This window comes from Strongylocentrotus purpuratus, unplaced genomic scaffold (genome assembly GCF_000002235.5).
Source record: "Strongylocentrotus purpuratus isolate Spur 01 unplaced genomic scaffold, Spur_5.0 spur5_scaffold_2, whole genome shotgun sequence".
NCBI lineage: Eukaryota > Metazoa > Echinodermata > Echinoidea > Camarodonta > Strongylocentrotidae > Strongylocentrotus > Strongylocentrotus purpuratus.
The window spans coordinates 10,077,579-10,103,459 of NW_022145605.1; the positions used below are offsets into that span (position 1 = coordinate 10,077,579).

General features: G+C 37.9%; 1 protein-coding gene across 3 annotated transcripts; it reads right to left on the reverse strand.

The window, feature by feature from the left end:
* Positions 1-475: 475 nt before the first annotated feature.
* Positions 476-25,881, reverse strand: LOC100888391 (probable NADH dehydrogenase). Of its 3 annotated transcripts, XM_030991623.1 has the most exons (11): positions 25,712-25,881; positions 21,177-21,243; positions 18,772-19,290; positions 17,580-17,670; positions 15,768-15,902; positions 15,006-15,176; positions 14,013-14,172; positions 9,166-9,250; positions 3,571-3,724; positions 2,132-2,285; positions 476-891 (listed from the first exon to the last, which is right to left on the reverse strand). In XM_030991623.1, the coding sequence occupies exons 3-11, from the start codon at positions 19,275-19,277 to the stop codon at positions 764-766; spliced, it is 1,584 nt and encodes a 527-aa protein (XP_030847483.1). In that variant the 5' UTR covers positions 19,278-19,290; positions 21,177-21,243; positions 25,712-25,881; the 3' UTR covers positions 476-763. The 3 variants fall into 3 exon arrangements, with proteins under 3 accessions (XP_030847483.1, XP_030847481.1, XP_030847482.1); XM_030991621.1 differs by lacking the exon at positions 21,177-21,243 and having other exon boundaries at positions 25,712-25,880; XM_030991622.1 differs by lacking the exons at positions 21,177-21,243; positions 25,712-25,881 and adding an exon at positions 24,485-24,537.

The window sequence follows — 25,881 nt, forward strand, 5'->3', positions numbered from 1 at the left end:
GTAGTTATCCTAGAGGATGGTTGTCATAGGGGGCAGTTGTCTAGAAGGTAGTTGTCCCGGGGGGTAGTTGTCCCGGGGGCAAGTCGTCCTAGAGAGTAGTTGCTCTAGGGGGTAGTTGTCCTAGAACCCTACAATATTAATGCCATGAAAACAACAACATCAAACCGACATAATATAAATGTTGGTCTATTGGAAATCTCTATTCACAGTTTAAAAAACAAACACATACATTGCACATTCAATCTTAAAGCTGGTTCTTATAATACATGACAGTTTCAAAGACCTCTGCTAGTATGCACTGTTGGCTATAAACTTAGAATTATTTTTCTTTACCTTTTTCCAAGAAATGGATGAGGTAGTGGTGGTTATTTTACCTGACTGCTAAGAAAGCATAAATGCTTGTTAGTAAGCAACCAGAGGACTAACGGCTTAAGGTCCTCTCCAAGAGACCTAATAATGAGAATTAATGCCTTACCAAAGAGCACTGGCGCGTCGCCTTGGTTTCGAACTCGGGTCGTCGGATTACGAGACCACTGCTCTACCAACTGAGCTATCGTGAGATATATATATATTTGTTCAGAGCTGAAGACAGAAAGCCATGGAGAAAGTGTGTCTCAAGGTTGATTTCATTGTTGCCTCAACAGCTCTCATGCTATGAGGAAAGGAAAGATGGAAACAACCATCCATCCAAGCTACATACACAGAGCCTACAAGAGCTAGACCACTAATACAGGCCTATGGTTCCTAGACCTCTGTGCTTGGTCTAGAACCTTGAGATGTCCCTGCCGAAGAGGAGGGTCTTGGTCCAATCAACAGGAACCTGCATACGGAGCCGCCAGCTGCCGAGACGCGTCAGGTAAGCTGACCGCCACAGGAGCCATGAACTGAATCCTGATTATGAAGAGAAAGGGAGAAATAAACGTACATTAAACATGTTCTATGCTACAGGAATATTGGCATATCCTGCTTTTGAATATCAGTTACATTGTATATTTGGATTAAGGAAACCTAGATTATCTGTAAGATAATGAAGATGATGATGATAATGATGATGATGATGATGATGAAGATGATGATGATGATGATGATGATGAAGATGATGATGATGATGATGATGATGATGATGATGATGGCTTGTCAAATAGCATAATTGTCTGTCACACTAAACTGTGACGCTCCTGGTGCTCTCAACATTATTACCTCCGTCATAGCTGGCAGTCTAATATAAAACCCTCTGACATAGCAGGTACCCATTTACACCAGGGTGGAGGGGGACAATTGCATACTAATGTCTTGCCAATGGACGTTAGTGCCAGGCTTGGATTTGAACCCTTGACCCTTGGATTGAGGGTAAAGTGAATGAACCACTATCATGCCACCTTCACAGCGCATACACTGTTCTAAATCTAATACAAGTACATGTATGCGTATTGTGAATGTTGCTCCCAGGAAATTGTTTTACTGGTAGTCCTGATATATAACAACAAAATTGTGAAAATAAACTAAAAATTTATTCTAAAACGTTCATTAGTTCTGGTGGCACTAGAGGTGTTGTATGCCTTTGTCAATTTGCACCGGGTTATGGTGTAGAATTCTTCATACTTCTTAATTAATCATCCACGGAATGCCAGATAAGGTTTCTTTCATAATTTTACACTCACTGTATAGAAATTCTTTTAAAAAGATATAGATCCCCTTTAAGGGCATGGTTTAACAATGTTAAATCTGAGATGCAACACCCTACGTGTTACCAGTGTCTGTGATATGGTCTAATATTGAAGCCCTAAACAAAAATTGCGCTTCAAAATGATCAAGAAGTGCCTCAAAATAGTAAATATCTGTGAGTTACCCATTTTACCATACTTGTTTTCCCCAATTAGACTGTAGTGTTGTGAAAACCGTTAGGAAAACGCAAAATTTGGTTCCGATTTCAGATCATAAATATCTTGAAAATCAGACAGGCGATCGGCTTGTAAAAGTCATGAGGTTCCTGACCGACTTAAAGGTTTATAATTATCATTGCAGCATGAGCTAAATCCAGGATTTTGTTTCAGAATCTGATTCACTTAAAAGCCTGGCTCATGTCAGAGCACCTTGAGCACTGCACTCCCTCAGACTCAGAGCAACAAACCTTGTGTCTTGAGAGCAGGCGTCTCGGTCAGGGCCTGGTAGTCTCCCAGATAGGCTAACATTCCAAAGCCTTTGTAGACGTATGGATGAACATCTTCCACTGGTCCACGATGAGCCAACAGCTTGGCCAGGTAACGACCTTGTTTCTCTGCAACCTAGCAATACATTTCAGACCACATATATATCAACACAACATATTAACAGGATCTACTGGGCCAAATGTCCCCTTAGGATAAGATAGTAGTTGTCTGGGGACTAGGGAAAGTAGTCCAGGGGATAATTTTGTTAGTGTATACGCAATTCTCTGTGTATAAGACACACTTTTTTCCCGCCGAAAAAAATTGCAAGTTAAGTGTCAATTTATGCCCCCTCCACCAGCACTGTGCCTGGCAATGTCTCTCAGCTCGGTCATACAAGGTGTGTTGACTCACCACTCGCACCAATACAGTCACAGTAAGATACTGTAGGAAGTTATTCGAAGTGGCACAGTAAAACTATACTAGATTATATAATCTGTAATCCAGGTTACAAAGTTGGAGCAGTAATGTACTCTCACTGTTTGTCACCTGGGTTATAGTGATGGCACAGCATCGAAATGTAGGTTCGAACTACAACAACACTACCTGTATGGCCGGATTTACGTTTGAACTTACACGATAATTTGTCTGTTATCTTTAGTTTTAAAAATGACATTGTTACTATTATTTGTGAGTTCGCAAGAACAAATCGGCGCCTTCAACTGCACCTCGCAGTAAAATAAAGGTCCTTCCTCGCGTGCATTTTTTAACACGGATGTGGCTTGCTGCCTACAGAGTCGGGAAAAAAAAGGGTGCTTCTTATACACAGGTGCGTCTTATACACGGATATTTACGATACAGCTCCAAGGGATATCATATGGTTGCCAATACTTGCTTTAATCAATTGCACTTCGAAAATTCAAAACCATTAATAACCTATTTTTTTCTTTTTTGGTAAGACAATACGAAAGGTATAGAAGGAGTATTATGTTTGAAGGAAATGTTTGAGAAAAATACCAAATGAAGTTTGAAGAAGAGAAAGAAAAAGCAAATCTTGGACAAAATTGCTTGTTCATCCTTACGTCTGCTCCGAAAACAGAATCATTACAGAGCCATTACGCAAAATAATTATCCATTGTTCTTTATGCTGGAGATGCATGAATATGGGCAAATTAATTATCCATTGTTCTTTATGCTGGAGATGCATGAATATACAGAAGTTTGAATTAAGCATTCTTAAACACTTTATCTAATTTCTATCAAGCATATATGAACAATGGTTCTAATAACTTATAATTCAGATCAAAACCATCTTTAATTGTTATACATGTATCTTGCCCATATCTTGCAATTAACACATGATTTCTTGTACAATGAAGAAAAAAAGAAGTTAAATTTCAATCGAAAAAGGTAGCTATTTTACCTGGCCTGTGCATGGGAGAGGATTGCCTATTATATCAGCACAATCTCCCAGGGCATAGACACTGCTGTCCTCTACTGCCGCTATCCGTAACCTCTCGTCGGTCTCTAGCTGACCTTGCGCATTCTTGGGAAGGTCAAGGGTTTCTGTGAAGGATCTGAAACACCAATAAAACAGATTTCACAAATAATGACAATAATATGGGCTCTATGGAGGGGCAAGGGGGGGGGGGGGGCGGCAGGATACAGAGCTCTTATTATATTTCTATTCAACAGCCCCCCCCCCCTCCCCCTGAGCACCAAAAAACACACACGTATTTTGGGGGCCTTTATTGTTTTTTGTTACGAATTCAATTTGAAACTAGAATTTAAATCGTCACGAGGACGATTAAGGTGGTCTGTCTTCAAGTCATGATAGATTATAATATTTACTATATTGAGAAAGGGAGAAGTTATATAGACACATGTAAACAATGATGATCATGATGATGATCATGATGATGATGATCTTGATGATATCATCAACAGACCATGATGACATCAGACTGAAAAAAATGAGAGAACATTTTAAAAAGTATATAGTCTCAGCTACAACATACTCAAAAATCAATAAAAATCAAGCCGAAATAACGGCGATATTGCTCGCAAAAGACAAGAATGTAGAATCCAGATTTGAGAAAAAGTCATCTCCCATAAGGATTACACGCAAAAAATATTGGATCAAGTGATAATAGGGTAATAATAAAGTAAATATAGTTGTTTATTACATTATTAGCGATTCTACGTGCTTTGATGAGCAAAGGAGATGGTACAGTGAAAGGTCAAAAAGAAAAAAAAGTGAAGAAAACAAATTGTTGGAGACGCCCGGACTCAAACCAGGGACCTCGAGGTCGGAAGTCAAGTGCGTTACCGATATACCAAAACATTTCCCATAGAGATTACACGTAAACGGAAAATGGAATTCTCAAATCCCACTTTGGAAGTGAAATATGAGCATGATCCCGGCATCTGATCGAAAAATAAAGGGCACACTTGTGATAGCTTATTGTCTCAGCTACAACATACTCAAAGCTCAGCGTAAACAAAGATAAAACGACGGAGATATTGCTCGCGAAAGACGAGAATGTAGAATCCAGTTTTGAGAAAAAGTCATGTCCCATAGAGAATACACGCAAAATGTAAAAAATTGACATGCCTCCTTTAATCGCAAAAATACGCCATGATACCATTGTCAAAATGAAATATCGTGGATACTGCATTTGTAGAGAATATTCTCAGGTAGAACATATCAAAATTTGAAAGAAAATTGGTCAATATTTACAGAGATACAATCAATTTTTCAAAAATCTGCTGACGTCATAATATGCAAATTGAAATTTTGAGTTCGGAGGCCATTATGATGACGTCATGAGTTAATTGAGGGTCAAATGAGACATGAAATCATATCTCCGACTCATAATCTATCTAAATATGAAAGAAAATTGGGGGTATCTGTCCATTCTGAAGAGTTACAATGAATTTTGTATAGGCATGTTTTTGCACATGTATGTTATGTATTACAAGAGCTCGCACGCACGGATGCGTATCTTAAAGGTAAAGACCAGTAATGGTCATGCGATTGCATTGTGAAAGAAACGTTGTGGAATCGATCAGAAAAGGTTGATCATCTAGCATCTAGCATCTGCAAGGTTCTGGAATCATCAAAATGATAAGAAATTGGCCCATTCTTCGTAAAGTTACAAGCCCTATACACAGAAAGATGTATATGGGACTACCCTATCTCTCTCACCAGACCATGAGAGAAATAAATTTACCAAATATATGAATTAGTAGGCGGTTTCCCGGCAAATTTTTTATCATCATGTATTAGTCAAAACATATTCTTTCACATGATTGGTAATGAGAGCTTCCATTTCATTTTTTGAAATTGGGGCGTTGCCAATACTGGTCTTTACCTTTAACGGACGCTCATTCCGTTATTAATGGTCAGAAAAAGGTGAACAAGGTATCAAAATGCTTGAAAAAATGTGCAAAATATGATGACAGAAAAAAATTGGCGATTCTACGTTGCAAAATGCATGTACGCGCGAAAACGAGCGCGCATGCGCGTGTGCGCGTTTTTTTGCAAAATGCTTAAAATGGCCTGAAACGTATGCAAAATTAATTTTAAACGAATCGGAGCATTATACAATTTTGATGCGCGCGTACGTGCGCGTCGAGGTGCGCGTGCGGAATTTGTTGACATTTTTAGTTGACCTTTGACCTGAAGTTGATGTATACTAAATATGGTTTATTTTTGATTACTCGTTATCGAGATATGATAATGACCTGATTTTTACAAAATGGCGCCTGGATGACGTCACGGTGACCTAATGACCTTGAAAAAGTTGATTTGACTTGAAATCATAGGGCTTGATGACTGACAGAAATTTGAAGGAAATTGACCATGTCGATTTCGAGTGAACGTGCGTACAAAAAAGTGTACGGAAGAAATAAAAATAAAGACTAGAATTTAATTCGTCACGAGGACGAATAAGGTGGTCTGCCTTCAAGGTATATAGACATGTAAACAATGATGATCATCATGATGATCATGATGATGATGATCTTGATAGTAATGGTGATGTCGAATATGATGATGATGATGATGATGTTGATGATTATCATCAACAGACCATGATGACATCAGACTGAAAAGAATGAGAGAACATTGAGATAGTATATAGTCTCAGCTACAACATATTAAAAAATCAACAAAAATCAAGCCGAAATAACGACGATATTGCTCGCAAAAGACAAGAATGTAGAATTCAGATTTGAGAAAAAGTCATCTCCCATAAGGATTACATGCAAAAAGTAATGGATCAAGTGATAATAGGGTAATAATAAAGTAAATATGGTTGTTTATTACATTATTTGCGATTGTATGTGTTTTAATATTCAAAGGAGATGGTACATTGAAAGGTCAAAAAGAAAAAAAAGTGAAGAAAAAAAATTGTTGGAGACGCCCGAACTCGAACCAGGGACCTCGAGGTCGGAAGTCAATTGCGTTACTGATATACCAAAACATTTTCTATAGAGATTACACGTAAACGGAAAATAGAATTCTCAAATCCCACTTTGTAAGTGAAATATGAGCATGATCCCGGCATCTGATCGAAAAATAAAGGGCACAATTACGATAGCATATTGTCTCAGCTACAACATACTCAAAGCTCAGCGTAAACAAAGATAAAACGACGGAGATATTGCTCACGAAAGACGAGAATGTAGAATCCAGTTTTGAGAAAAAGTCATGTCCCATAGAGAATACACGCAAAATGTGAAAAATTGACATGCCTCCTTTAATCGCAAAAATACGCCATGATACCATTGTCAAAATGAAATATTGTGGTTACTGCATTTGTAGAGAATATTCTCAGGTAGAACATATCATAATTTGAAAGAAAATTGATCAATATTTACAGAGATACAATCAATTTTTCAAAAATCTGCTGACGTCATAATATGCAAATTGAAATTTTGAGTTTGGAGGCCATTATGATGACGTCATGAGTTAATTGAGGGTCAAATGAGACATGAAATCATATCTCCAACTCATAACCTATTTAAATATGAAAGAAATTGGGGGGTATCTATCCATCCTGAAGAGTTACAATGAATTTTGTATAGGCATGTTTTTGCACATGTATGTTATGTATTACAAGAGCTCGCACGCACGGATGCGTATCTTAACGGACGCTCATTCCGTTATTAATGGTCAGAAAAAGGTAAACAAGGTATCAAAATGCTTGAAAAAATGTGCCAAATAAGATGAAAGAAAAAAATTGGCGATTCTACGTTGCAAAATGCAAGTACGCGCGAAAACGCGCACGTATGTGCGTGTGCGCGTTTTTTTGCAAAATGCTTAAAATGGCCTGAAACGTATGCAAAATTAATTTGGAACGAATTTGAGCATTTTAAAATTTTAATGCGCGCGTACGTGCGCGTCGAGGTGCGCGCGCAAAATTTGTTGACATTTTTAGTTGACCTTTGACCTGAAATTGATGTATACTAAATATGGTTTATTTTTGATTACTCGTTATCGAGATATGATAATGACCTGATTTTTACAAAATGGCGCCTGGATGACGTCACGATGACCCCATGAACTTGAAAAAGTTAATTAGACTTGAAATCATAGGGTTTCATGACTGACAGAAATTTGAAGGAAATTGACCATGTCGATTTCGAGTAAACGTGTGGACAAAACAGTGTACGGAAGAAATAAAAATAAAGAATAAAGAAATAAAGAAAGAAAATTCTAGCGAAATCAATAGGTGATCTGTCGACAGACCACCTAATTAAATTCTTTAAACCAATATAATAATTTAACACTTAGGGATATATCATGGTATGCATTTCTCAAAACTGTATTCCATAACAATCATTTTAAATGATTTCTTTTTTTTCTTGTTACCAATTGAATTTTTTAAATTCTGAAACCATAGACAAATTTCACACTAAAGATATAGTGTAAAACGTTGTTCAATATAACCAAAACTATATTCGCCTCAAAATTTAGAAGTCCCCTTTGGCCTTGAAGGTGCGTTTAACAACTCTTGCTACTCAGAAACAGCGTTTCTATATGTACATATCGAAACACATTATACGAACGTGACTTGCGGGATGTTGCGTTTATCAACTCCTCACGATTCGAAATGAAGGCCTTGTCTCTGCGCAGCTGCTTTGTGCCGTTTGACCTGGGAAGCAGAGAGTTGCTTGGAGGTCAACGCTTATACACGTCAGTGGACACAGCACATGGATCGCGCTACTTCTCTGAACTGGAAATTAGCCTGGGAAGGCCCGAAATATATAATCTCTCAGAAATGTGATTCTGGCTCATTCTCACATTCAAAACATATCTTTATAGGCGTTTCAATATATACATATATCTAAAGAGGTATGAAAATGTACTTGCATTTATCAACATGCAAATTTGCCTGAAACATGTTTGAAAATGCTGATTCTAGGCAAGAAAAGAGTTCATAAACAGTGAAATATAACATCACCCAGGAAATTCTGAATTTGTTGGTTCATATATTTTTGGTACATTAAATGCCGGTGCATGCAATAATCATATACCGGTAATAGTTTTTTGATTAATCTTAAAAGTTAGACAAATTCTACCAATGCAGAGATTAAAGAGAAGGTTGAGTTCTGGGAAGAGGTGAAAAACAATATGTGAGCATTATCATTGTTATTATGCAAGTGTGGAAGAACATCAGATAAAAAATGTTCCCTGAAAAGCATGGCTCTTCAAATGCTTTCACACTCTAAATATGGCATGTAACAACATAAAAATTGGGACAGATTTTTATGCCATGTTCGTGTAGCCCTATATACATCTTCTGTGTACAGTGCTTGTAACTTTACCAAGACTGGGCCAAATTTCTTATCATTTTGATGATTCTAGAACCTTGCAGTACACACCAATACTTTTATGCTAGATGATCAACCTTTTCTGATCGATTCCACAACTTTCCTTTCACAATGCAATCCCATGACCAGAACTCAACTTTATCTTTAAGTATTAAAGGCAGGTTATCTGCTGACTGACCGTGGAGCAAGTCCAGTTGACCATACTACCAGACCACAAGGGATAACTCTACCATCGGTCAAGGTCACACCGTTCGCCTCCACACCTTTATGGGAAAAGAAAAATCAAATAACAAAAATCAGTCATAAACGTATTATATACAGTGTACTAGCTCAATTCAATTCAATTCAATTCAATTCAATTCAATTCAATTCAAATTCACATTTATTCGGCAAAAGATAAAAACATCAAAATGAAATCATTACAAATGAAATCATTATAAATAAATACCGGGATTGCTAAAATAAGTTAAAAACTTGTAAACAAGCAACCCCAAACATAAAAACATACAGATACTATACAATACAATAAGATGAAATACGATACAAAACAATAATAATAATGTTTCATGCTAACAAAATATATGAATCAATTATGTATTTCAATAAATCAATAAGTGGCAAGTATTGTTCTTTTCAGTTTAAGTTTAAATGCGTTCTGGTTCTTAATACCCTTTAAATAACTTGACATGGAGTTCCATTTGTGAGGACCTTGATATCTAATTGATTTATTTTGCAAAAATGAGTTAGTGAATTTTGGTAGATGGAAGTCATTTTTTTTTCTTGTATTAAAGGAGTGGACATCCGAGTTCAAATGAAAACTGTCATAAAACGTTACTGGTAGCAAATTATTTTGGAGTTTGTACATAAATAATAAAGTCCGTTGAGAAAGAATATCTGGAAGTTTGAGTAAATTTAAGGATTTAAATAATGAAGAGGTGTGCGCCCTGAATGAAGCATTGCAGCACAACCGAACAGCCCGCTTTTGAAGTATGATAAGGGGCTTTAATAAATTATTAGACGTTCTCGCCCAAACTAAATTACAGTACGTTAAGTAAGGATATATGAGAGTGTAGTAAAGAGAAAGCATGGTAGAGGATGGTAGAAAACTTTTGAGCTTATTCATTACACCGATTTGGGACCGAATCTTCCTGGAAATTAATTCAATGTGTTTTGCCCATGTAAGTTTGTTGTCAATGGCAACTCCTAAAAAATTGGCAAATTGTACCTGGTCAATACAGTTACCATCTATTGTCAGATTAACATTTTCAATTAAAGTATCATTTTTTTTACCAAAGTTAAATATCATGAACTTTGTTTTGGTCTGATTGATTTTTAATTTATTTGATGAAAACCAGCTAGCAACCTTTTGAAGTTCAACATTGGCTTCGAAAATTAAGTCTTTCAAATTTTTACCAGAATAGAAGATGTTTGTGTCATCGGCATACAGTACATAATGTTATTTCCTTGAAGACTCAACAATGTCATTTATGAAGAGCAAAAATAATAACGGGCCCAAGATACTACCTTGAGGAACACCTTACTTCATTAATAGCAATTCAGAGTCAGATTCATTATAATTTACAAATTGTGTTCTATTAGACAGATAACTTTGGAACCATTCCAATGGAATGCCTCTAATTCCATAAAAACTTAATTTTCTTAATAAGATTTTGTGATCCAAACAATCGAATGCCTTGCTAAGGTCTACATACACTCCTAAAGCTATCTCTTTTTTTTCATAAAATTTGTACAAAAGTTCGGATGCAAAAAGTAAAGCTGACTCTGTTGAATAACATTTTCGAAACCCAAACTGTTCCGAAAAAATAACTGAATGCTTATGAAGGAAAGTAGATAATCGATTGTACATTAGTCTTTCTAAAATCTTGGAAAAAGTCGAAAGCAATGATATTGGGCGATAGTTCGATAAATCATGTATATCACCTTTCTTAAATAAAGGTATGACTTTTGAAACTTTCATTGAATCAGGAAATGTTCCAGACATAAATGATAAATTAAACACATGGGTTAAAGGTTCAACAATATAGGAAATTAACTTCTTTATAACGTATGGTGACATATCATCCACCCCACATGAGTGTTTATTTTTCAAGGAAGAAGATAACTTCAAGATCTCATTTCGATCTGTTGGTGAAAGAAACAAAGAATGCGTTACGCTGGTTTTCAAATAGTCACGAAAGCATCCGGTGGTCTGGGGATCATCAAAACAACCAGCATTAACGAAAAACGAGTTAAATGCATTTGCAATTGCTTTTGGTTCAGTAAGCCTTACACCATCTTTACGAATGAATGAGGGTAATTTCGATTTATTATCTTTACCAATCAGGTTATTCAGAGTTTTCCAAGTGTTCTTTAAATCATGGCGATTTGATTCAAGCTTTTCAGCAAAGTAGTTCTTTTTGGAGACACGTATAATGTGAGTAAGCCTATTTCTGAAAGATGTGTACTTTTTTTTCACGGAGGGGTTTTTCAGTTTTAAATACCGCTTATACAAGCGTTCCTTTCTACCAATGGATTTGAGAATGCCTTTCGTAATCCATGGTTTTTTGGATGATCTACGTCTATCCTTACCAGGTATTGTTTTCGAATGCTTTGAAATCATCTGTTTAAAATCTTGAATAAAGGTATCGTAAGCTTCGTTGACATTGGTTTTGGATGTTACCAAAGACCAATCATACAATGCTAAATCTTCACACAATGAGTTAAAGTCTATTCGGAGTTTAACTTGACTCGCATTGTTCCTATTCAAGTGGGTGTGGTAATTTGGTGGTAAAGAGTTCGTTACTTGAAAGATTGGAAAGTGATCAGACACATCTGAATACAAAATACCAGGCAGGATTGGCTTATTCAAAACATTTGTAAAGATGTTGTCAATACAAGTAGAAGAGTTAGTAGTTACACGGGTTGGTTTCGTGATAAGTGGGAGAAAAGAGGAGGAGTACATTGTATCGATAAATGCATTGGTATCTGAATGAAGGGCGTAACTAAGTAAATCAAAGTTAAAGTCTCCAGCAATATAACATTGTTTATTCTCTTTGTTCACTTTACCAAGACATTCTTCAAGATGGTCATTAAACTCTGCACCACAAGTATCGGGAGATTTGTATACAGTTCCAACGATTAAATTCTTCCCTTCCTTTACGATTTCAATAAAAACAGTATCTATAGTTGAAGTACAAAAATCCAAATCCGTCCTTGGTTTGAAGGTGACATTGTCCCTGACGTACATACACACACCCCCGCCTACACGACCAATTCTATGTTTTTGAATAAGTTTGTAATTAGGCAAATTATAAAATGAATGTGGGTCTCCCTTAAACCAGGTTTCCGTAAATGCGTATATTGTGAAATCGTGGTGAAGTGTATGTATGTAATCTTGAACATGAGAAAACTTTGATATAAGACTACGAGCATTCAAGTGGAACAATGAAAATTGACCTTCTGATTTTCGATTATTAATTTTAACATTGAAGGTGTCATTGAAATAATAATTACAATCAGAAATATGGTCATCTAACCGGGAACTCATCACTTCATTCAGGGAGAAAATATCAAATTGTAAATCATCGTGACTTCCATTATGAAATGAAGGGTGGTCTATTTCAAAAAAGGTATGAATAGCGAACTTAAAGTCTAAATCATCAACTATGTGATTAAAAGGTATGGCATTACTTAAACAAGGTTGGCATATCCAGGGTAATGGATATGATTCTGCTTTAGCACATGTTACATGACATATACTTCCACATGAACAAGCATATATAGATTGATTCTTTTTTGTGCACTTATAACAAATATTACAGCGCATTTTAAATAGAATGCAGTATCAAAACGAACATACATGAAATCAATAATATTATTTAACGAGCAAAAGTAGAAAATTAAGATAAAGCTTTATGCATCACAGTTCAAAATGTCCGAAATCATTCATGAAAGTTTAGTTCAGATAATCTAGCAAAATGACTTTCACGGGTTACCTTGATGCGTCCACCACCGGGTTTGTTGACGATGATTACACCGTCCTGTGTCCATACTCGATGTTCTGTATTTTTTGTTGCTTTTCTGATTTTCCACAACAGCTTCGATCTGATTTTCGTCAGGTTTTCATTGATGTACACGCGGATAATTGCTGGAGAATCCTTCAGACGTTTCCGTGCGCTGTAAATTCTCTCGCGGGCACCGTAGTTGCTAAACTTTACAATGATGTTTCTTGCCTTTGTTGTCGCTCTCGAAGTCGGTGGTCGACGATCGTTCTCCGGTGGTTCGCCATTCTATACAGGCAATTATTCCTTTGAAAGGATTACATGGTGTAACTCTGAAAACTCTATGTACAATACAGTTAACCAGTATGCAAGCTGATGTCTAAAATTTATCTACATAGAAAGTAAGGAAGGTAGCAGAACGGACAATGATTGCCAAATAAATGTAACTATCTAAAATCTCCTTTTTACAGATGATAAAATGTAGCACCAGGAAGAGACTTCCACAGAACTCAAGGAAGATCACTCAGTTGGATCAATTTAAATCCACGCTGAAAACACAATTGATCTTTAATGTGTAATGTAAGTTTTAGTGACAGGAGTATTCTGGCCAGGCCCCAGTTTACAAGCGCACACATACCAATCCAATAACATTAAGGTTCGCATCCTACCGGGTACCCATTTAAAACCTTGTCGGAGAGTGACAATTGTAGATTAATGTCTTGCCAAAGGACATTAGTGCCGCAGTGGGAGTCAAACTGCAATCCATGCGATCCACAGTTCGGCGACGTATCCCCTAGAACACAACACCTCTACACTTAATTCATTTCCAAGAAGAAAACCATAAATATTCTAAACCCAATGAGCAAATTCTTTGGAGGAACATACGGCATGGAAGCAGAATCCTTTTTTTTTGTTGCTGTATGAATGATATTCAAGGGCAAACACCCCTGCCCCAACCCCCCCCCCAAAAAAAAAAATTTTTTTTTTTTGAAACATCTGTTTTGCTACCTCTCCTACAACTCACTATTGACATTGGCCTCTATGAGTTCCATCTGTTTTCTAGCTCTGATCTTCTTCACTGCATACTGCTGTAGCTTCTGGTTGAAGGCACCCAAGACCTTACGACCCTCTATCAAGGACACCTGGACAAACTTCTGCTCTTCCTTGTACAGTCTGGAGACATCCTGCAAAAGACAAAAACAAAAGTCAGGCTGATTGGCTTTGCAGTAGATGATTAGCTACACCACTTGTCTGTTCAGAAGGTTAATTGTTGTCTTTGAGGGTGGTTGTTCTCATGAGAGATCATCCAAAGTAAGTGATCATCCAAAGTAAGTGATTGTCCAAAGTAAGTGATTGTCCAAAGGATAATTGTCCTGGATTGTCAAGAAGGTATTAACTGCCAACAGAATAATTGTCTCTTTGAGCTGTTTTCCTGGTGGTGGGAATTGTCCAAAGTGAGTGCCTGTCCATAGAATAGTTGTTTATAGGTGTTAGCTGACCTAATGAGACATTGTCTTAAATGGTTAATTGTCATAGATTGTCAAAGCAGGTAATCACCAAGAGGATACTAGTAGTTGTCTCTTCGGGTTGCTGTTTCCCAATGGGTGATTGGATTGCCCAAAGAATAATTTTCAGGTTGAACAATTGACAGGGTGATAGTTATCCTGACGGAAGATTGTTCAATGTTTGTGGTTATATATAGAGAGTTGAGGTCTGAGTGGATATTGTCAGGGTGGTAGTTGTCGAGGTGAGTAATTTTTCCAAGCTCGGCGACAGTTCAGCGGATACTAGCAGTCCTCTGAATGAGAAATTGATGGATAATTGCCAACGGCTTGTCATAATGAAAAACAAAAACTTTCTCTGTAGCTTTAACGTATTAAACATAGTTGTCAAATGTTTGTGAATATTTTGGACGTAACTGTCCTAGATTGTTGACTGCCCAGGCTGTAGCTGTCCAAAGTGAGTGATCATTTAGGATGTAGTTGTCTCAAGGAAACTCCCCAAAAGGCAAACTCACCTCTCGAACAAAGTCATGCAGCTCGGCACCAAACTCCACACCAGTCGGTCCGCCACCGACAATAACGATGCGGAGTAGCCTCCTCTTATCCTCCTCTGTGATGTTGGGATGGAGCGCCAACTCAAAGTTGCTTAGGATGCGGTTCCTGATGGCTCTAGCATCAGCTACTTCCTGCAACAGAAGACACGACAATCTAACATTGGAAAATATTTTTCACAGTTTTTAAACCTTTCTCATGTGGTTTCACTAGTACATACATCAAAATTAGAAAATCAGAGATAGTATATTGAAAATGTTGTTTATAAAGTAACTTCAAATGTCACTATAAATCGAAACAGATATTCGCTTCTTTGTTAAATCTGGAGAATGTCATGGATGGAAAGGGGTTAAACTAAATAAAAATACTACAAATGTGTACACAGATTTATAATAAATTCTTTAACAAAACTTGATGTTGGTGATCTAGAAGCTTGCTCGTCATTTGACCTAGATAACAATTTGGGAGTGGAAGATGGATAAGACCATTAGATGCTAGTTTGTAACAGTTCTTCAGTAGGGCAGCAGCATCTCATGAGAGCTTGCCGACATCTAAATAGGACAAATGGTATATAATTAAATTCAAAGGGAAGTTAGAATACTTGTACTTGTGATGCTTTTGTGAGACTCTGTCCAGATGTTCTGGGAAGAATCGGTCTCAAATTTGAAAATCTGGTCAGTCTGAAATTTTGCTAGTCATTCTTGTCCATGACCTTTGACATTTACCTTCAGAAAGAGTGCATGTTCAGACACCCCTGGAACCCCGAAGGTGTTGCTGATGGCCCCGACACCAATCACCAGTTTGTCATATTCCAGATCATACTGAGAACTGCGATCCACGGCACTCTGACACGTCAGAATCTGGCAACAAAGGGAAATGAAAAAAGAAAAAATTTGGTCTTGATTACCTAGGGTAGCCACATCAGTATTATAATACCGCTCTTCCTATGGACCCTGCAATCCTTATTAACCCGGTAATTGCCAAGTACCTATTTACACTTCGGTAGAGAGTGGCAAATGTGGATTAATGTCTTTAAGATTCAAGATTTAAGATTTTAGTGTCCATAATTTGTCCAGAAATTAGTTTTCCATTGGTGTAACATGTAATATGTAAAACATAAGACAAAAACATGGTGTCGTGTGCTGAAAGCCAGAAGGGCGTCAAGACTCTATAAAGAAAAAGTCTATGAGCAGATACGGTCCTCCGGCTTTCAGCAGAAAACATAACAAGACAATTATATGACTTATCCACAGCAAGAATTTTAAATACAATTCTGAATCCCATCATGAGTAAAATCTTGACAAAGGACTCTAGTGCCTTCCTTGGATCGAACCCTGAACACTTAGACTGAGAGTAAAGTGAATGAACCAATATAACAATAGTAGTACTGTTTACGAATGATGGAGAAATACAATACTCCCCTTCTAAAATAATAACACGTTTGTACTGGCTTGAATATAATCTTCGTCCTTACCAACTCAAATCTCTTTCTTTTACAAAAACATTGCTCTGAATTGGCAATGTCTTGTGTATGGGATAAACAATAGCTCATGAACCCACTAATATGTAAAGCATGTTTTTCCTAACAATCTCTATTAAGCTTTAAATGTTGATTTTGTTACACTATACTACAGCGTGGATTCTGTGAAACATAGCAGCTAGCTTACTCAAGCAAAAAGTTTGTGTTTGTCCACTGACTGCAATCAGCCATATATTAAAAATAGCCGGGTTACGTTCAAGCTTCATTTTTTTAAATGTCCTCCGGGATAGTTTGGTGACTAAGTCCCTATCGGTATATTTTGCGTGGCTGCAATGTGCATGGCGGTAATAACTGTGTGTGTGTGTGTGTACTTTATTTTCCCACAGTAATTACAGTGATTTATCACCATTTTTAAGCGATTTCAATAGTGGAACGTACAACGTATTACAATGATATTAAACATCCTAACTGAAAAAAAGATATTTGGATGTGTGATGGGCAAGAGCAAGTAAAAGCATAGAAATAATAATGTCAACTTTCTGAATGGTTGTGTCTTTTTTCAAGTGCGAAAAATTGTCTAAAATACTAACAGACGGGACTATAATGAAGTGTTCGTTGGCTTGTTGAATGACCAACGGACATATTTTCGTTTTGATGGGGTATGCTTATTTCTGTTATATCATTACGTTTATTATTGTTTTGTTATTGTTTATATTATGTGAAAAAGAAATGGAAAATAAATTCGCTCTGTATAGAGCTATTATATATATATATATATATATATATATATTCTAAGTTAAGTCTGTCATTTTCTCAAAGTTTTGAGAAGGGCCTTTCATTGTTTAACTCAATCTGGTCATTGATATGATTTGGAGTATCTTTCTCCTGTTTTTTGTTGCTGCAGTAACAAAAACCAAAGAAGCTAGAAAAACCTTTCGAACATGTACGTACATAGAGCACATTGCACGTATAATATGTGTACCGAAGAGAGCTCCCCCCCCCCCCCCCCCCCCCCCCCCCCCCATTGCCCCTCCTTCAAACATGCCAGTGAGATTACCTTATTCTTTGTATCCAACCGCACAGCCTCAGCAAGATGAAAATGGTCACTCTGTCGAAACCCTGTGTTCCTAACTGGCTCGATGATACTCCTACAGAAAGAAGAGACAAAGCAAAATCTTGCACTAGTAATCACAAGTTTTAGTTCAGAAGTTTTTACTGTGAATATAGAAATCCACAATATATCATGTTACAAGGGGAGAAAAAAAGCATGACTTATTGGAACTACTAGAAGACTATAATCACTTTGAATTTGGAACCCTTCTGCAAAAAGCAGATTGAGAGAAGTTCCTGTATTTGGGCAACAAGACATGAACCTGGGGAGGTGCAGGAGAGGGAGCGAGGAGGAGAAACAAAAAGAGGAGGAGAAGGAGGAGGAAGAGTAGGAGGGGAAGAAGAGGGGAAGAAGAGGGGAAGAAGAGGGGAAGAAGAGGGGAAGAAGTGGGGAAGAAGAGGGGAAGAAGAGGGGAAGAAGAGGGGAAGAAGTGGGGAAGAAGAGGGGAAGAAGGGGAGGGGGGAGAAGAGGAGGGGAAGAAGAGGAGGGGGAAGAAGTGGGGAAGAAGAGGGGAAGAAGAGGAGGGGGAAGAAGAGGAGGGGGAAGAAGAGGAGGGGGAAGAAGAGGAGGGGGAGGATGAGGACAAGGAGGAGTGGGAGGAGGAGGGGTTGAGAAGTTGGAGGTAGAGGAAGACAAAGAGGGGAAGAAGAGGGGAAGAAGAGGAGGGGAGGAGGAGGACAAGAAGGAGTGGGAGGAGGAGGGGTTGAGAAGCTGGAGGTGGAGGAGGGAAGAAGAGGGGAAGAAGAGGAGAAGAAGGGCTTGAGAAGTTGGAGGTGGAGGAGGGGAAGAAGAGGAGGGGAAGAGGAGGGGAAGAAGAGGGGAAGAAGAGGGGAAGAAGAGGGGAAGAAGAGGAGGGGGAGGATGAGGACAAGGAGGAGTGGGAGGAGGAGGGGTTGAGAAGTTGGAGGTGGAGGAGGAAAACGAAGAGGGGAAAAAGAGGGGAAGAAGAGGAGAAGAAGGGCTTGAGAAGTTGGAGGTGGAGGAGGGGAAGAAGAGGAGGGGAAGAGGAGGAGAAGAGGAGGGGAGAATAGCAGAGGAAAAGGGGGAGGATGAGGACAAAGATGAGGAGGGAAAACGGAGGGGGAAGAGGGAGTGTGTATGTTATCCAAGGAAGATATAAAAGCAGAGCAGAACCAACCTGAATTCTAAGGTTCCCACTGTCGTACTTGCTAGTAGAGGGGTAAAGAGGAAGTGGTTCCTTGGGCTGACGACCACCACATCGTAGAGTGATTTGTTTATACTCTTCAGGACACTGTAACTACCCCATCCAGTACCTAGGATGACAAGCTTCTGTCGGCCTCCAGATCGGGTAATCTTTGATGCTGGGGATACCATTGATGATGCCGCAGAAGGTGGAGCAGGTTTTAATTCTGTGGACCCTGATGACGATGATGACGACAGTTTACTGAGGGTTTGAAAATTCTTGCTCCTTCCTCCCAGTCGGATTTTCGCAGCTGTGCCGCATGTCCTACAATGCAATGAGCTTTGGGAGTGCGTCCTCAGAGAATGATTCCGCTGACAACTTTGAGGGAAGACAGTTCTTGGTATGGTGCTGGCAGAAATGCCACCAAGACCCTTGATGCACGAATGCATCTTCAAAAACTTTTGGATAATCCTAGCATACTTCTCCATGATAGATGTCATGCATTCCCGTTACCTACAGATAGAAAAACAATACAGTTGGTAAAAGTTCGCATGAATAAAAGTGGAAAGCCTTATCAATGATTTGATACAGTTTAAGATGGAAGATAACACTTTCAAGTCTTCAGAGTTAGTGGGGTTTTTTTTATCTTGACTCCTTCCTAAAGTAGACAAATGAAGATCATTTTTTGTATTAAAAAGAATATTCTTCATATTTGCATACCTTTTTTTTTTTATCCCTTTTGCCCTATTTGCACACTGAAAATTTAAAAAAAAACTTACTACACAAACTTGACTTAACCTAATGAAATGCAATTCAGCGAACAAGCATTGGAGCCCTAATGTCATTCAAGGCTAATTCATTGAGCCCCTTGCCCTAGGCTCCAGTTTGTATGATGAAATCCACATCATGATCTTTGATATGCTTAAAGGAAATTCCAACCTTAATAACAAACAACACTCTGGCAGTCTTGTGACAGAACTTGACAAATTCTAAAAATTCTAATTTGCTTTTTGATGGCAACCAATGTAGTAATACATTAATTTGATGCATCAAACAACTAAATGAAGTGAACTGAATTTTCGTACTTCATGTATGACGAGTTTAAAGGCTCCTTTTTTTTAAGGAGGAAAATATTGGAAATTTGCTAACTTTCACACATTAAAAAAAAAAAATGTTGCACATAATATTACTATGCAGAGGTTGTAGGACAATTACCCCCCGCCCCCAAGGACAATTACATCCACCTGAAAAAATTCTGCTTTTATCAAAACCAACATATTATCAGGGTAGACTTCCCCCTTTATAATAAACAGGTGAGGGGAATTTTCATGGGGGGGGGGGGTGTGGGTAATTGTCCTCGGGTGGTTGTCCTTGGGGGGTAATTTTCCGGGGAGAGGGGGGGGGGGGTAATGTTTCAGGGGGTTATTGTCCTTGGGGTGGTTTTCTGGGGGGGGGGGAATAATTTTCTAGGGGTGATAGCCCAGGGGGTAATTGTCCTGATAAGCCATGCAGAGTGTAACCCAAATTTCTAAATACTATGAAACAATGGTTTGGGTCATCATCTAGGGCAGCGTTTTTTGACATTTTCATAGTCACAGCACCCTTTTGAGAAATAAAAAGTTTTGCGTCACCCTTATCCCAAATTCATTACAAACAATTCTTTTTCCATCACTCTGGTACACAAAAATGCCATGTACACACACCTATGGACACAGTGGTGTTTGAAATGTTGAGAATCAATAGAGCCGTTTTTAATACACAGAAAGTAATGCTGCTACATGTATGTGTATGGGGGTATGGCCTTGGCTAGGGATGCCAATTAAGGCTAGGTGATATCAATTTCATACATCATATTATCACCTAGCCCTTAAAGGTACTATGTCCCATTTGCAGGCCAACAAAATGAAAAGGTTAAATTCCAACAGCATTTGAAAGCTAATACTAATTTAGAACTTCCCTAAAAAAGATAGGGCTTGAAATGGTCTTCAAGTGGGAAAATGACAACTATTAGTTGTCAAATCGACTTAGGAGCTACAGAGCCAATAAGTAATAGTCTTGATTTTCACACCATTGTACCGAATGGTCGTACGTTTTATGCTGCGCAAAGATTCAATCAGTTTAATTTTGGCCATCACAAGAAATTGGTTATTGATGTAGACAAATGCTCATTTATCCTTTAGAGCTCATTTCATGTATGTTATTACCAAAGAAGAAAAAAGCCAGTCAGTCACTCAATAGTGTCTGACGGTGAGGTCTAGCAAGTAAACAGGTTTCCTTGCATAATTTAAATATTAGGACATTGCTAACATTTAAATTTCACAGATAGGACATACATGACATATTCAAAATTCCTGCAAAGTTCTACAGAATTTGAGGTTGGCTTAAAAGGGACATAGTACCTTTAAGTTGAGGCTAGATCAACAGGAATGACAATGACAACGAGTGATCCCTGTATAGCTGTTCAGACTTAAAGGTAGTTAAAAGTTTTGGTATGAGGTCATGAATTTGGTTCAAATGAACATATTGGAAGCATATGCAATTTTACAATATTCAATGATCGTTGTCGCGGTTGAAATCGTGTCTAAATTGATGAAATTGTATAATAAATACTTTATGCTGTGCTGTATAGAGCCCTCCTAAGACTGATATTACTTTAGCTCTATAACAATGTTTCTTGACTACGATCGACCGATTTGCTATTACCATTTGAAAATGATACATGTATATGAGAACTGCTTATTCTGAGATTTTCATGGTCGCAGACTACCATGGAATGCCCTTGAAATTTACCGGGAGCACCTGTAATTTTTTTATCATTCAATTTCTCGAAAGCAGAAGTGTTTTAGGGGCTTAATTTTCTAGTGCTTATAATACATCCACAGGGGTATCCATATATACAGTTTTTAAAGAATAACTATCAATCAAATTTTCGAAATTTACCAAAACTTTGCTTTTAATACCTTTAAAGGGATCCGGTAACTGTGTCTCAGATTCTGAAAAAAAATCCTGGATTTAGCTCATGCTGTAATGATAATTATAAACCTTTAGGTCAGTCAGGAACCCCATGACTTTTACAAGTCGATCGCCTGTCTGATTATCAAGATATTTATTATTGGAATCACAGATTTTTAAAACCGTTTGCCAAACGGTTTTCATAACACTACAGTCTACTGGAGAAAACAAGTATGGTAAAACTAGTCACTCAAAGATTTTTACTTTTTTGAGGCACTTCTTGATCATTTTGAAGCACAATTTTTTTAGGGCTTCAATATTACACCATACCACAGACACTGATAACACGTACGGCCGTGCATCTCAGATTTAACATTGTTAAACGATGCGTTTAAGTTAAGTGTTATTCATCATGGATTGTGGGTTATACCACACATAGCAGCATTAGTATGCTTTTTGAATATTAAAAACTGTTTAGACAACCTCTATTATTGATTCTGAACATTTCAAACACCACTGTACAAAACTCGACTGAGTTAACTCGAAATCGGTACTTTACTTTTTAGTGATAAACCTAAAATAGCAGAAATAGACTACAGTCTTTGCAACTTGCCTACATGTAGATGCTGTAATTGCTATGGCTAGGCATGCATGTATGTTAGAAAGAATATTTTGAAAATTCAAATTGTGAGTCTACTGTCCAGCCGTCAAACTTGCTGATCAGCCACTACATGTACGTATTCATTGTGTGCATTAGTGTGCAATGTGTGTATTGTGTGCAACTGCTGCCTCTCAGCAAGTATACAGCGCTGGAGGTCAATATGCATTAGCAATTTAGCATCGACTCTATGCTTTTTTGCCGACACCAACTGAATCGTCTGTTATTTCAGCGTGCGGTCCCGATTCGGAAACCAAAGCCATGATGCAGGGAATTGGGAAGGACTTTTAATTTAAAATAATACGACTTTACAGTCAAAAAGTCAAAGTAAAAAAAGAATAGTGACAATGTTGTTTTGGCTTTAACTAAAGATGACAGAAAATTTTCCTCCCGAGTCCAAACCGAAATTTAGACAGGCTAGTTTTTGAGTGGTGATTTGATTTCCCCCGTGTGAGTGAGCTGGAGATACAGGAGAGCTTCAGCCTGCAAAGTGCTTTGTGAAGGGGCATAATTTATCGAGACTGAAAAAGAAAAAAAAAAACAACTCTCTTCCCTTCAAATTAGGAACGTAGTTTGACTTCAAATAGTAGATCCTATTCTTTATTTGCATTATGTAATTCATGTTGAGACACAGAGATTTTCGGAAACCATTTAAAAGTAGCATTTTGAGAACTCAAAATATCCTGTACCTGTGTATTAGGCGCACCCCCGACTTTCGATTTTTTCCGACGGAAAAAAAGTGCGCCTTATACACTGAGATTTACAGTACATGTAATTAATGGTGTGTAGCTGTAGACCTACTGCAAGGTTCTGGAATCATCAAAATGATAAGAAATTTGTCCCAGTGCCCCAGTCTTGGTAAAGTTACAAGCACTGTACACAGAAAGATGTATATGGGACTACGTGACACGTGCGTGATATCTATCAGGTCCAAATAGATATAATATTTACCAAATATATCAATTAGTAGGCGGTTTCTCAGCAAAATTTGTATCATTACGTATTAGTCAAAACATATTCTTTCACATGATTGGTAATAAGAGCTTCCATTTCATTTTTTGAGAGGGGGGCGTTTCCAAAACTGGTCTTTACCTTTACCTTTAATTTAATTTTATTTAATTTAATCTTAATTAAGGAACTTTACATAACTATCTTGATCTAAGGAGACACGAACGAATGAACCTTTAACACGTAATGCAGTGCTAGACTGGTCAATACGCATTAGCATTGACTCTCAAGTCTCTATGGTATAAGTCCAGGGGGGTGTTTCATAAAGCTGTTCGTAAAGTTACGCATGACTTTACGAACGACTTGTATACGAAAAGCCAAATAGGATGCTCAATCATCATTGATTATTATTTATTAAGTTGAACTGTGCAGATGTAGATTAACATTCTTATTATAACAACCATTTTTAATGCAAAGTATATTTTTGGCCATAATTTAATTGAGGTTATTGGAAATATCAGAAAAAACTTTGGGCATCTTATCTGGCACTTCATATACAAGTTATTCATAAAGTCACGCGTAACTTTACAGACTCTTTATGAAACACCCCCCTGAGCTACCAAGTATCACGCATTAGGTGTGACATCATTTTCGAGGGTCTGAAAATGCTCTTACGCCCGACGCGCGCGCTAGATTTTGAAATAACGCTATAGGTGTGTGAGACCCTCGCACGCGCGCTTGCGCGCCGAATCATGAAAATGTCACGCATTGCTGATCTTTGAACTTGGGGTCTCTGTAAGTCTCAAGTCATAAGTGGCTTTGCTGGAGCTGGAGCTGGAGCACTCCAGCAAAGCATAGAGAGTCATAGACAGCAATAACCATCTGATTTGGGTCATTTCTTTAATAAAACTGACATTTGTTGTCATTCCCCAATACAGATGGCAACCCAGAGATCTCGTACCGTGGGGGTAAATTAGAGCCACAGCGTAACAGCTTTTCGTTACCGACATTTCTCCCCCGATTTTCTTTATTTAGATCCAATTTTCTGATTTCTAAATCAGATGTAAATTAGGTATAGGTAGTGTTCTTCTATTTACACTACATAATTTTAGATGAACTCTTGTACAAATATAAAATATATGGACTTACTTATACGAATTGTCCCATTTTCATCAAGCTGTACCTTTCGCCGTACTTGAACTGTGATCTATGACCCGCAAGATATATTTCCGGGTCAACGGACTAGCTGTATTATTAACGTACGCATCGATCAAGGGGTCTTTATCATACAGGTTCTCTATGGTCAGGGCTAGTTCATTACGCGCGCGTGCACGTACATGTATATCTGTGATAGGTCATTGGGGGTGGAGTCTATCGACCTTTCGCAAACTTTATAATGAATATTCATTATACTCAATTGAAGATGGCTGACTGGCAATCCCGCTGACGAGAAGTCTGTTTCGATTGCAAAAAATCTATTTTGGAGCTGAATAAGCAAGCTATCGTAAGTCAAAGTATAGATTTAAGTTTTCATAAGTGTATTGATAAAGGGGGCTGTAGTATTGCAGCAAAATTAGATATGATGAAGACGTAAAAAGTGAAAAACCTCGGAGCATTTCGTTCATCTCTGTTCGGTCACTGTACCCTCACAGAAAAAGGTCCCCAGACTTCAGTCTCTATAATCGGAGGTCTAGTGGAGCCAGACGTAGTCTCAGTGGAACAACCGACGATTAGAGAGACTGAAGCTTTCGGTCTAAGAGAGTCAATGCTAATGCGTATTGACCTCTAGCACTGCATACTTGCTGTGAGGCAGGTATTATTAGGTACACAAATATACACACCACACAATATTGCATAGACTGCACACAATAGGACCGATTAGGCTGATTTGCAAATTTGACACTAGACATAGGCCCCTAGTCCCTACTATTACAATTTGAATTTTTATATTAGATTATTTTTTATTATTCTTTTTAACATCAGTAGATCTAGACTAAGTTGAAAAAAATGTATTTTACTGCTATTTAGGTGTCATCAATTGTCACTGAAGTACCAATTTTGAGTGAAATCAGTTGAGTTTTGTACAGTGGTGTTCGAAATGTTGAGAATCAAAAGCACAGCTTATGCTACACAGCCAGGATAGTGATGCTATGCCTATGTGTGAGCTGGAGCTGGAGTGGGTTTATATGCATCTCTTTAACCTTGTCCCACATACTGATTTATGTGCCGTGTTGTACACTTATTTTTCAATTTGATGAGTTAAATCACATCATCAACAACAGTCTTAACAGGTAGCATGCATACGACAGTTTACTAGTAAAGTAAAATTAATTGTTTCATTCTATTTGGCTGACGTAGACTAAATTATAAGCTTACCTCTGTAATATCTTGTCTGGTTGCCGCAATGCAGTTGCAGCTCTCTCTAGGTACCCTACGCTTGGTGGGCGGAGCGTATGCTAATGGTGGGATTGGTGAGGCAGGTGCATGGGTGTGGCTTGCATGGATACGGATTGCAAGCTTACAACTAGACCTTATATGTGGGCAGG

What these genes read in the sequence shown, in the direction of transcription:
- LOC100888391 (XM_030991623.1), bottom strand. Translation starts at nt 19,277, where the DNA reads ATGACATCTATCATGGAGAAGTATGCTAGGATTATCCAAAAGTTTTTG. An exon ending in GTGGGAACCTTAGAATTCAG is followed by an intron (nt 17,671 to 18,771) that starts GTTGGTTCTGCT and finishes TTCTTTCTGTAG; the next exon opens with GAGTATCATCGAGCCAGTTA. An exon ending in TCAACTGGACTTGCTCCACG is followed by an intron (nt 3,725 to 9,165) that starts GTCAGTCAGCAG and finishes TTGGTGTTTCAG; the next exon opens with ATCCTTCACAGAAACCCTTG.